Source organism: Lactuca sativa, chromosome 5, assembly GCF_002870075.4.
Source record: "Lactuca sativa cultivar Salinas chromosome 5, Lsat_Salinas_v11, whole genome shotgun sequence".
Lineage (NCBI taxonomy): Eukaryota > Viridiplantae > Streptophyta > Magnoliopsida > Asterales > Asteraceae > Lactuca > Lactuca sativa.
In genome coordinates this window covers 330,718,639-330,729,892 of record NC_056627.2, presented here as the reverse complement: position 1 = coordinate 330,729,892, position 11,254 = coordinate 330,718,639, and the positions used below count along the sequence as shown (strand labels likewise).

Sequence of the window (11,254 nt, the reverse complement as noted above, 5' to 3'; positions counted from 1 at the left end):
ATGTTTTAGGTCGAGAACATTTCATTAAGATCACTCAAAAAGAAAAATGAGATTTCTAACATTCAAAGGTACAAACCAAAAGGTTTTATCCGTCAATTCATTAGGTAAATACATAGAACAACAAAGCGTTCACCGTCAATTCAGAAAAGGAATTCCGATTTTTGGGTTTCACTCGAAATCATGGTGATAATGATTTTAAGATCATAAACACATATGTTTTATAACCTAAACCTCAGTGCTAAAACCTGAGAGCCTTAAGGGTTATGGTACAAAATAGTATATTGGTAGTTGAATGGTTGGGAGTTTCACAAAAATCATGTTAACAATAATTTTACGATCATTAACTAGATTTTCGTAGCCCTATACCGAAATTGGTTTTGTTCCGATAGTCAAGGAAACTACATGAAAATTGTGAATAGATATGGTAGAAAGAAGTGATAAAGTCAACTGTCAATTCCTTGTTGCAGACTCAAATTCAAAAAATGAATTTCTATTCTTAGAAAAAAAAATTGATGTTTTTGATTTTTCAGAACACTAAAAAGAAGAAAACATTTTTGATATTTTTGAACTTTTTAAAAGAAAATACAGAAACAAATAAAATATTTTTGGTATTTTGATTTTCTGAAAAGAGCGAAAATAAACAGTAACTTCAGAACCATTCCGAAGATCGGAACGAGTCGGAAGTGAACAGTGAATTCCGAACCATTCAGAATGTTAACAGTAACTTCCGAACAATGACAATTACAAAGTGGATTTCAGAACTGAGTCAGCTTCAATCATTCCCAACCCTTGTATAATACGATTAAATGATACTTTTGGTAATGCCTTCGTGAATATATCAGCCAATTGATCTGAGGAACGAACAAAATGAACTTCCACATTTCCATCTTCAACGTGATCCTTAATAAAATGGTATATTAGTGTTATATGCTTTGTCTTGGAATGTTGCACTGGATCGTGGCAAATTCTTATGACACTTTTGGAATCACAATACAAAGGAATTCACTTCATATCGATTTCATAGTCTCTTAGCTGGTTTTGAATCCACACCACTTGGGATGTACATGATGTTGCTGCAATGTATTATGCTTCAGTTGTAGATAAGGACACACAAGTTTGCTTCTTGGATTGCCAACTGACGAGCTTGCCATCCAGAAACTGACATCCACCTGAGGTTCTTTTCCGATCAAGACCACAACCTCCTAAGTCAGCATCGGAGTACGCTTGCATAAGGAATCCATAATTTGATGGATACCATAAACCAAGAGAATTAGTTTGCTTCAGATACCGGAAAATGTTCTTAACTGCCAACATGTGAGGTTCTCGAGGATTCACTTGAAACCTGTCACAATAACACACAACAAATATTATGTCAGAACGATTGGATGTTAGATACAACAGAGATCCGATCATATGACAAAATAAAGTGACATCCATTGTCAATTTATCAATAGAAGGATTTGTCATCTCAGCTGCAGGAGCTGCTAGGCAAGCAGTTCATCAAACTGAGCAGTTCTTCGTGGGGAGCGTTGATACTATTCATCAAGAAGAAGGATGGTTCGCATTGGATGTGCATTGATTACTGGGAGTTGAACAAGTTAACAGTGAAGAACCGTTATCCCCTTCTGCGGATTGATAACCTATTTGACCAGTTGCAGGGTGCATCCTAGTTCTCCAAGATGGATCTGAGCTCTGGGTATCATCAGGTCATAGTGAGAGAGGAGGACATGGAGAAGACCGCATCCGGACTCGTTATGGGCATTATGAGTTTGTGGTGATGCCATTTGGGCTCACCAATGCGTCTTCTATGTTTAAGGATTTGATGAATCGGGTCTGCAAGCCGATGCTCAATCGATCTGTCATTGTGTTTATTGACAATATTTTGGTGTATTCCAAGACCAGAGAGCAGCATGAGGAGCACATTCGAGATTTTTTTGGAGTTTTGAGGCGAGAACGGTTTTATGCCAAATTCTCGAAGTGCGAATTTTGGTTACGAGATGTCCAGTTCCTGGGGCACCTTGTTAACCAGGATGGGATTTCAGTCGATTCGGCCAAAATCGAGGTTGTGATGCAATGGGAGGTTTTGAAATCTCCCTCATAGATAAGGAGTTTCTTGGGTTTGACAGGGTATTATCGGAAATTCATTCAGGACTTCTCCAAGATTGTGGTACCCCTCACTTGTCTGACGAGGAAGGGGCTGAATTTCCGATAGGGCCCTGAGCAGCAGTTGGTATTTGAGACTCTTCAACAGAGGTTATGTGAGGCCCCAGTGTCAACACTCCCGGAGGGGGTTAGGATTTTGTGGCATTATGTGATGCATTCATCACCGTTTTAGGGGGTCCTCATGCAAAGAGGACAAGTGATTGCTTATGCTTCGTGGAAGCTGAAGCCGCATGAGTCGCGATATCCCACACATTATCTGGAGTTGGGGGTTGTGGTGTTTGCCCTCAAGATTTGGAGACGCTATCTATATGGGGTTCGGTGTACAGTCTACACGGATTACAAGAGTTTGAGATATCTGATGGACCGACTGAACCTGAACATGAGGCAACGCAGGTGGCTGGATGTAGTCAAGGATTATGACTACGAGATCCTTTACCATCCGGGTAAAGCAAATGTGGTAGCGAATGATTTGAGCCGCAAGTCGGTTGGGTCTTTAAGTAGGGTGATGTGTATGAGGATATCCGTTGATTCTCTGCTTTTGGGATTGATCATGGAGGCTCAGGCCGAGGGAGTTCGTAAGGAAAACTTGAAGCAGGACAGGATCTGAAAGGAGATTGACAAATTTATCACGAATAGTCGAGGGTTGTTGACCCGGTGTGGTCGGTTTTGGATTCCAGTTTTCTGGTGGGATCAGGCAGATTGTGTTAGAGGAGGCTCATAAGTCTCGTTTATCTCTTCATCTCGGGGCCACCAAGATGTATCGGGATTTCAAATTGAGTTGTTGGTAGTTGTGTGTGAAGAGGGAGATAGTCTGGTATGTCGAGAGATGCTTGACCTGCAGGATGATCAAGCTGAGCATCAGAGGCCGCATGGCAAGTTGCAGCCTCTAGAGGTTCCCATGTGGAAATGAGAGCAGATTTCTATGGATTTTATGTAACATCCCAAAAATTAAGACAAAAAATTTCATTTTTAAGCAAGTATTAAAGAAACCATTAGTGTTAAAACCATTCATTGTGTCATTTCATAACAAAACCAAATGTTAATAATCAAAACATGTCACAATAAAACATCATCAGAGTATATCTCCCAAGAATATCATGTGCGGAATGATGGTGTGATGCGCGGCAATCATGTCGACTCCTTTCCCTTCAAAGAAGAGGTACCTGAAACCAAAACCGAAAACCGTAAGCACAAAGCTTATAACACATACTGCCAAACATATCTGGGTGCACGGCCTACCCTGCCAGACATATCTGGGTGCCCAACTCCAGTTTATTTCAACCGGTTACGGGGACTATTTCACCCCTACCACTACCACATAATAGCATACCAATAAACACATAAATCATAACAGGCAATGACATACCAGACAATTATCACGAAGACAATCGTCTCTACCATAAACAACTATTAGTGGGCCGACATTGGTGCCTTCGATCCACTCCTACAGGAACGTAACTCACCTCGTGAAGCTGAATGTAGAATCTCATAATAATAAATCTCTAGCGGTAATTCCAACGACTCCCCAAGCTATCATGACCACAATAACACTTAATCAAAAACTAATAATTCTTCTTAGGGTAAAATGGCCATTTTACCCGTTATCTAATTGGGCCAATGCTTAGGGCCCAACACTATAACATGAAAGGCTCCAAATCTAAATAGACTTCCTAACCCTCAAGTGGCCCACCAATGACCCAATTTTCTGAATTGGGTCTAACTCCTCAAATGGACCTTATCGAAGGCCCAATAAATCCTTAGTCCAAAATAAGCAATTTCGAGTGGCCCATTAGGGCCCAAGAGGCCCAATACTTTAAATCTCAGTTTTAGGCCCAGAGACTACTCCATAGTGGGCCATGAGGCCCAACAACTCATACCCAAACTTCTAAGGCCCAAAAATCCATATACTTCATTCTGCATGCGTACGCGCGACGTACCTGACACGTACACCCATTGTACGCTGGCCTTGACAAAAAGTGGGAAGTTGACCCAGTACGCGCAACGTACCAAGGTGTACGCCCGACATTCTGGTCAGCTTCCTTGGGACTTAATCCATTAAGTCCCTACGTTCAGAACATAGATCCAGGTCCCTTAAGACATCTTAATCCATAAATTCACAAACTTTATGGTTTTGCATAATCGAGATTTTAACAACCTTTGATAATATAAACTTGTAGGATCACATTATTTTATCGAAATCGAGATTTTAACAACCTTTGATAATATAAACTATAGAGGAGAGATTGAATCGTGAAGCGGATTAAGATGATCCTAAGATCCCGTTGTAGATATTGTCACAGATAGATCTAATGAGATCGGGAGGAATTTAGGATATGATTATTCACTATTTAGGAATGGACTAATATACAACATAATAAAAAGCTTACGTTCATACGCGACACAACACAAACAAACACAGACGCCTCCATTCTTCTCATGTTCGTCGGCTCCTCAAGCAATTTCTCCCCTGCTCGCCGCCGATTGCCAACCCCGCCACTGTGAAGCCACCGGCCGGAGACCTTCGCACCCAACAGCTCACCGGAGACCTTCGCACCCCACAGATAGAGGTTCGTTTGTCTTCAATATTTTTCCTGCTTTCGTTCATTCATTTTTTTTCTGCTGTCGGTTTTCCTTTTTCCCTTGTTTTCCGTTGAAATCGAATTCTGTGTGATGTGTGCAACGTTTAGATATATGTGTGAAGTTGAAATCTTTGTGATGTCTGCAACAGGGAACAAGATTAGCCAACGATTTCTTGTATCTAGTATTTACTAATATCCGTGGTTATCTCTACATTCAATTAGTCTCTACAAGTTTAGAGCTTCCTGCAACGGTGTATCTGTTCAATTGCTATTGTTATGAACAGGAGCCTACACATTGTTTATTGAATATTTCAGTTTTAGGTTTAGGTTTCGATTTCGTTTAATTGAATAACAAGACCTTAAATTTATCCATGTATTGATTTTGGGAACCCTAGGTTAGTAGGTCCAACGTACAACTCGTATTCTCCATCGAAATCATGAAATAGTACTGAATCGTATTCTATTTTGGATTCAGCGGAGATGTTTTTCCACATTATTCTGGAGCGAAACATGCAGCTCCACCCTCGCCACTTTGGTCGCGACCTTCGGGAAAAACTCGTTTCAAAGCTCATGAAAGACGTAGAGGGCACTTGCAGGTTAATGATTCATACATTCTGTAACAACTTTCTTCTCCTTCCAAGTTCCAATTTCAGACATGATTATGTCTAATTTGTGTTTTTCGCTTACAGTGGGAGGCATGGTTTCGTTGTGGCCATAACTGGTATAGAGAATGTAGGAAAAGGGCTTATTCGAGATGGCACAGGTTTTGTTACTTTTCCTGTAAAGTATCAATGTGTTGTGTTTCGACCTTTCAAAGGGGAGATCTTGGAAGCTGTTGTCACCATGGTTAACAAGGTCATATATACTCGATCCATTCCAGAGAGTGTTTTTGATGAAAATTGATTACACAGTTTTTAGGGTTATTGAAATTTTTTGTTCATAATAACTTTTTGCAGATGGGTTTCTTTGCTGAAGCTGGTCCTGTTCAAATATTTGTGTCAAACCATGTGAGTTGAAGCTTTTTCTTCATTTTGGTGTTCATATAATCTCATTTGGTATTTCTAATCTTTGTTTTTGTTGTAGTTGATACCTGATGACATGGAGTTTCAGTCTGGAGATATGCCTAATTACACAACTTCAGATGGATCTGTATGAATCAATGGCATTTTCCTTTTTTTTTTTTTTTTTTTTTTGTGGTGTGCACATAAGTGATGTATATTTGATGTTATCCCTGTTTTTGGACTTTTTTCAGGTGAAAATTCAAAAGGATAGTGAGGTCCGATTAAAGATCATTGGGACCCGAGTTGATGCCACAGAAATTGTAAGTCCACATACAAAGACTCGCTCTCTTTGTATGATATGTGCAAAAGACATGAATGCCCTTCTCATCTTCATCATTGAAAATAGACCTAGAAAGTTAAATTAATGTTTTGGTGTGTTGGTTTTTGCAGTTCTGCATTGGAACAATTAAAGATGATTTCCTGGGTGTGATTAGCGACCCGGGTACAACTTCTTAATGCATGGGAATGGGAATGGGAATTCTCAAGTCTTTTTGTAGGCCTTTTGACACTTAGCATTGTACTATCTTTATTTGTCAAATATAAACATGTAAATTGTTGAGAAAAAGGTCTACTTTTCGTATTTTGGATTATTGCTTGAAGCTCAGTGGTAACAACAAATTTTATGTCTATTTATGATTATATGGTTATAAGATTTTTGTTACAGTTGCACATTTGGTTGGCAATTATGTAACTCTATAGAAACATGATGATGTTGTATGACGATGGAATAGAGGTGAATGTAATTGATGATACTGTTTTTAATACTCATTTAGACTATTTTTTCATAAGTTCAGCGAACACCATTTTCATTGATAAAATAGTTACAACTCACAACAATACCATTTTAGGGACTTGATCACAACGAATAAATATGATACATGGACAACAAACACCAGTTTTATTGATTATAAGTTGTGACAATAATACCATTTTAGCATAAAGGAAAACTATAAAGATAGAAAAGTTAGAGCAAATAATAAAGAAATAAATGAAAGTAGGTTGTTATTTCTTTCATTTATACATACGAGTCTATAACGATAAAAGGAATCAACCTCATAAAAGTGTTTCCATCAGTGCATAACATCCACTGCTACCAATTACAAAATCACCAACTTTAAATAAATACTTACTTTCCTAAAGAAAGTACAAAGCCCTAAAGGTGTCAAATTCTATTGAAAACTAAATAAGCAAATGAATTTCTTTGCCACATTTGTTTAAAACTACAAAAAGATTTAGGATACAAACTCCAATACTTCTCAAAAAGGGTATACACCACCCCTCACTTATGGATTCTCATACCTCCATTAACTTTTACAACAACACCCTTTGACACTAAACTTTGTGTAAAAACATCCTCTCATTTTGTCAACACGTTTTGTATTCCTTGTTTAAACCATTTAATGGAATCCATATCATACCCACAAGAATCCATTTTCTTCATAAGCTCAATAGCATGGTTTGACATATCATGCGATCGAATAAGGGATCTAAGCAGATTACTACAGATTCTTGGTTTCAAGATAAAACCTTTTTGCAAGGAGTAATGAAAAACCTCAAGAGCCATGTTCAAATTACTTTCTCCAAGAAGAGTAGTAATTAACATCACACAACTTGCAGGTGTAAGAGTAATATCATATTCCTTAAGAATAGCAAACAATTTCAAAGCCTCTGTTGTTTTATGCACTTGACAAAATCCAATAAGCCAGATTGTATAAGGTGCTGGATCCAAATCCCTTGACTTTATATCCATATCAAGTAATAGCCTCATTGGTCTCTCTATTTCTCCATTTTGTAAATGATTTTCAACCAATTTGATTACTTCTTCATCTCGTTTTGAGACAGTTTTCAAGTACTCTAACCAAAGATTGAAAGCAGCAAATGTCTTGTTTCTTCTACAAGACCATTTCATTAGGGTTTTATAAACTGCAGGAGTAGGTTTACACCCGTTTTCCACCATTTCTTTTACAAGCATAATTGCATCTTTTTCTCTCCCAACACTTTCGAGCCCATGAATGAGTGTTGAATATGTAACAGAGTCAGGTGTATTTCCTTTTACTTTAAGCTTCTTAAAGAGGTTTAAAGCAGCATCCAAGAGCCCAGCTTTACATAAACCATTGATCAAGATGTTGTTAGTTGTAATGGTTGGAAGGAATGAAATCTGTGTGAGAAGTTTGTAAGCTTCTAAAGGTGACCCTGATTCACATAACTCTGTCACCCTCTCAACAACTCTATCAGAACCTTGATTAAATCTAAGAAATAAAAAAGGGTTTTTTCCAATCTCCATTCTGTGAAACAAATGGAAAGATTTTTCAGGCTGCTTGGATTTATAAAGCCCATCAATAAGAGCATTGAAGGTGATGACAGAAGGGACACATCCGTACTTTTCCATCTCATTGAATATGTTTTGTGCATCATCCACAAGACCATATCTACACATACTCGATATAAGAATAGTGTAAGTGCAAGAATCTGGGAAATTATCAACACCTGAAATTTCAAGTTTGAGTGATTGGGCTTCATCCAAGAGACCCTTATCACAAAACCCTTTGATTAAAGTGTTGTAGGCTTGAGTATCTGGAACCAAATCTTTATCAGTCATTTCCTTTATTAACTTAAATGCATCATCTACTCTGCCCTCATCACATAGCCCTCTGATCATGATTGTGTACAGGATGCCATCAGGTGTGATGCCAGAATTGGTCGCTTTGTGGAATGTATCATGAGCTTCTTTGAACCTATGAGCTCTAAACAACCCATCGATCAAAGAACTATAGCTGTTTAAATCAAGATCAAAACCATCCTTCTTGAAACTCTTCAAAAGATCGAATGCTTCATCCATTTTACCCAACTTGCAAACCCCATTTAGCAAAGCATTGTAAGTGATAAAATCTGGCTTAACAGTGGTTTTCATGTTCTCGAATAACTGGTAGGCCTCATCAATCCTCTTAGCTTGACATAACCCAGAAAGGACGACAGTATAAGTGATCTTACTAGGTACTATGCCTCTCTGAGACATTTCATTGAACAGGTTAAGTGCATCAGACATGTCGTCGCTTTTGCACAACCCATCAATCAAAATAGTATAGGTTGAACAATTCATATGACAGTTCAACTTCAACATCAAATTATACACGGCTAAAGCTAACAAAATCATGCCTTTATTCACCAATATATGAAGAATCAAATTGTAAGTAAACAAATTAGGTTGGCAATCAAAATCTTTCATTTTACCGAATGATTCCACTGCTTTCTCAGCGTTCTTCGTCTCCCAATACCCGGCTATTAAAACCGCGAACGCATCAGAAGGTATTCGGAGCCCATAGCTCTTAATCTCTTCAAGAGCTCTCCAATAAGCATCGAAAAGATGTGAATTGTCTGATACGAGCAAATTAATCATCAAATTATGAGAACCCCAGCTGCGAAACTGCTTTCGTTTTGCCGCCCACACAAAAAATCGGAAACAAAGATATGGATTTCGTTGTTCTTGGAGTACGGATGTGATGATTTCAGGAGAGAGGAATGGGACTACTTGTTCGAGTGCTGGTTCCATCGGATCCACTGAGTGTACGATGCTTGAAACTTCGCTCGAGATCGCGGTTACGCGAGACGATGATGAGAAACAACGGAATCTGGGTTTGTGAATCAGATATGAAACTTTCTTCATTGATTGATAACGGCGTTGACGATATTGAACTCTTCGCTATCTTTTTTGTAGGTAATGCCACCATTGTCGTCTCATTAGGGTTGCGTTTCAAGATTTCACATATATTGTTTTGGGTTTTGTGAGGTTTTTATGGAATCGTAGACGAGATACAAAAATGGCAGTTTTCTAGATTTATATACGCAGCGGCGGCGGCAGCAGGAGGAGCAATGATCGACGGTGCTGGCCGCATCACAAATTGAAAATTTTTGCTTGGACCCTTCACTAGTCAAAATACCAAAATGCTGCCCTCAAAGTGGATAGAAATTAGAATGTGATTAAACCAGCTAGAAATTTTTTAACAATTTTAAGCATTTAACTTTGTTTGTTATTATTATTCTGCGTAAATATAATTATTTAATTAAAATAATAAAATGTAACAAATTGTGATTTAATATTTATACATGAAAAATCAATGTCAGTGGCAAAACAAACTCTATAATTAACATGTTATATTTATTAATTGTAATAAATTTATATCATTAAATATTTTGTTCTAAATAACGTGAGTCGTGACTTGGCGGCAATGTCAAACTTCAAACTTTTTCGAGTCTTGGTGAGTTACGTCGTTTGTAAGGTGTGACTTAAGACGACATTTTATATATAATTCATATTTTTATATGTATTTTCGACTATTATTTATGTTTATACACATATATGAGTCAATGCGGCGTTTTGGTAAAGCCTGGCGGCACATACAAGCATTGGAGCCATGGCACGCCATGGTGGAGCCATGACGAACTTTTTAGAACATTGGTTATTTCCATTATTAATTCATAATTTTATAGATTGTTTTATATTGTGTAAATTATATATCAAACATATAATGATTCCAATATATAACAAATACAAAGTAGTATAAAAAATAAATATTACAACTTTTGATGATTTTATAAAACGTTTTAAATTATGAAAATTATATATAAAACATATGTCGATTTATATATAACAAGCAGTATACAGTTGTGATAACACGTAGAAGTATGCTTAGGTAAATTAATTAAATAACTAGTGATTGAGCCCGTGGCGAACCACATGTCACCTTTTTTTTGTTGGTTTAATGGTTTTTGGTCGGCGTTTCCTCAAAAGTGAAAAAAAAAATCTAATCATTGTCAGTAAAACAAGTCACAGTTATAACTATTTCATTGTGAATATACAAATCTTTCCTTTCTCCATAACACATTAGAATAACCTCATGATTCTATTAGGCCAAAACTCCAATACATGGCTATAGTTCTAACCTATGCATCCATTCTATTTACATTCACCATCCTTGTTTTCTCATTTCTTCACTTGATCTTCTCAAACTTGTTCAAATCACACTTTTACATCCAAAAGACCTTCCACATCTCAATGCTCACCTCATAGCTTTTTGCAACAGTAATTAGGTGCGCATGATGTCAGCATACACAACAACAATCACACAGTACAACCTGTAAATGTAGCCAATAAAACTCTATGTTATGTGTAAATCAACTTTCAGTAATGCTACCCAATATCAAATCAAATATGAGTTTGGATTCTAAAAGTAGTCATAGATTCATGTTTAAAAGTGGTAGTAGAATGAAAATTATAAATCATTAGTCTATTCAATAACATCTCGAAGGGAAACAAAAACAATATTAATGGGGAAAATTGCAACAACCAATTGGTATCCTTGCCGGAAGTGCTTTCTATGTATTTGAAGATGGGTAATAATGATTGGGGTAGAAGGAGAAACGTGCATGGGGATTCTAGGGTTCAAGATGGAA

The 11,254-nt window shown here is 37.4% G+C and overlaps 2 protein-coding genes across 2 annotated transcripts; one reads left to right on the top strand and one right to left on the bottom strand.

Moving 5' to 3' along the window:
- Nucleotides 1–4,522: 4,522 nt before the first annotated feature.
- LOC111887592 (DNA-directed RNA polymerase II subunit RPB7) lies at nt 4,523–6,472 on the top strand. The gene is made up of 7 exons (XM_023883762.3): nt 4,523–4,730; nt 5,218–5,338; nt 5,432–5,597; nt 5,699–5,749; nt 5,826–5,891; nt 5,995–6,063; nt 6,194–6,472. The coding sequence occupies exons 2-7, from the start codon at nt 5,223–5,225 to the stop codon at nt 6,257–6,259; spliced, it is 534 nt and encodes a 177-aa protein (XP_023739530.1). The 5' UTR covers nt 4,523–4,730; nt 5,218–5,222; the 3' UTR covers nt 6,260–6,472.
- Nucleotides 6,473–6,777: 305 nt separating this feature from the next.
- Nucleotides 6,778–9,753, bottom strand: LOC111887574 (pentatricopeptide repeat-containing protein At1g79540). Its single transcript, XM_023883744.3, has one exon. It carries the CDS (start codon nt 9,465–9,467, stop codon nt 7,161–7,163), a length of 2,307 nt encoding a protein of 768 aa, XP_023739512.1. The 5' UTR covers nt 9,468–9,753; the 3' UTR covers nt 6,778–7,160.
- Nucleotides 9,754–11,254: the final 1,501 nt, after the last annotated feature.

Bases quoted from the DNA above. Each gene is read 5' to 3' on its own strand.
- LOC111887592 (XM_023883762.3), top strand. From the start codon at position 5,223: ATGTTTTTCCACATTATTCTGGAGCGAAACATGCAGCTCCACCCTCGC. The intron at 5,750-5,825 runs GTGAGTTGAAGC...TTTTTGTTGTAG, and splicing joins AAATATTTGTGTCAAACCAT to TTGATACCTGATGACATGGA. The intron at 6,064-6,193 runs GTAAGTCCACAT...TGGTTTTTGCAG, and splicing joins GAGTTGATGCCACAGAAATT to TTCTGCATTGGAACAATTAA.
- LOC111887574 (XM_023883744.3), bottom strand. From the start codon at position 9,467: ATGAAGAAAGTTTCATATCTGATTCACAAACCCAGATTCCGTTGTTTC.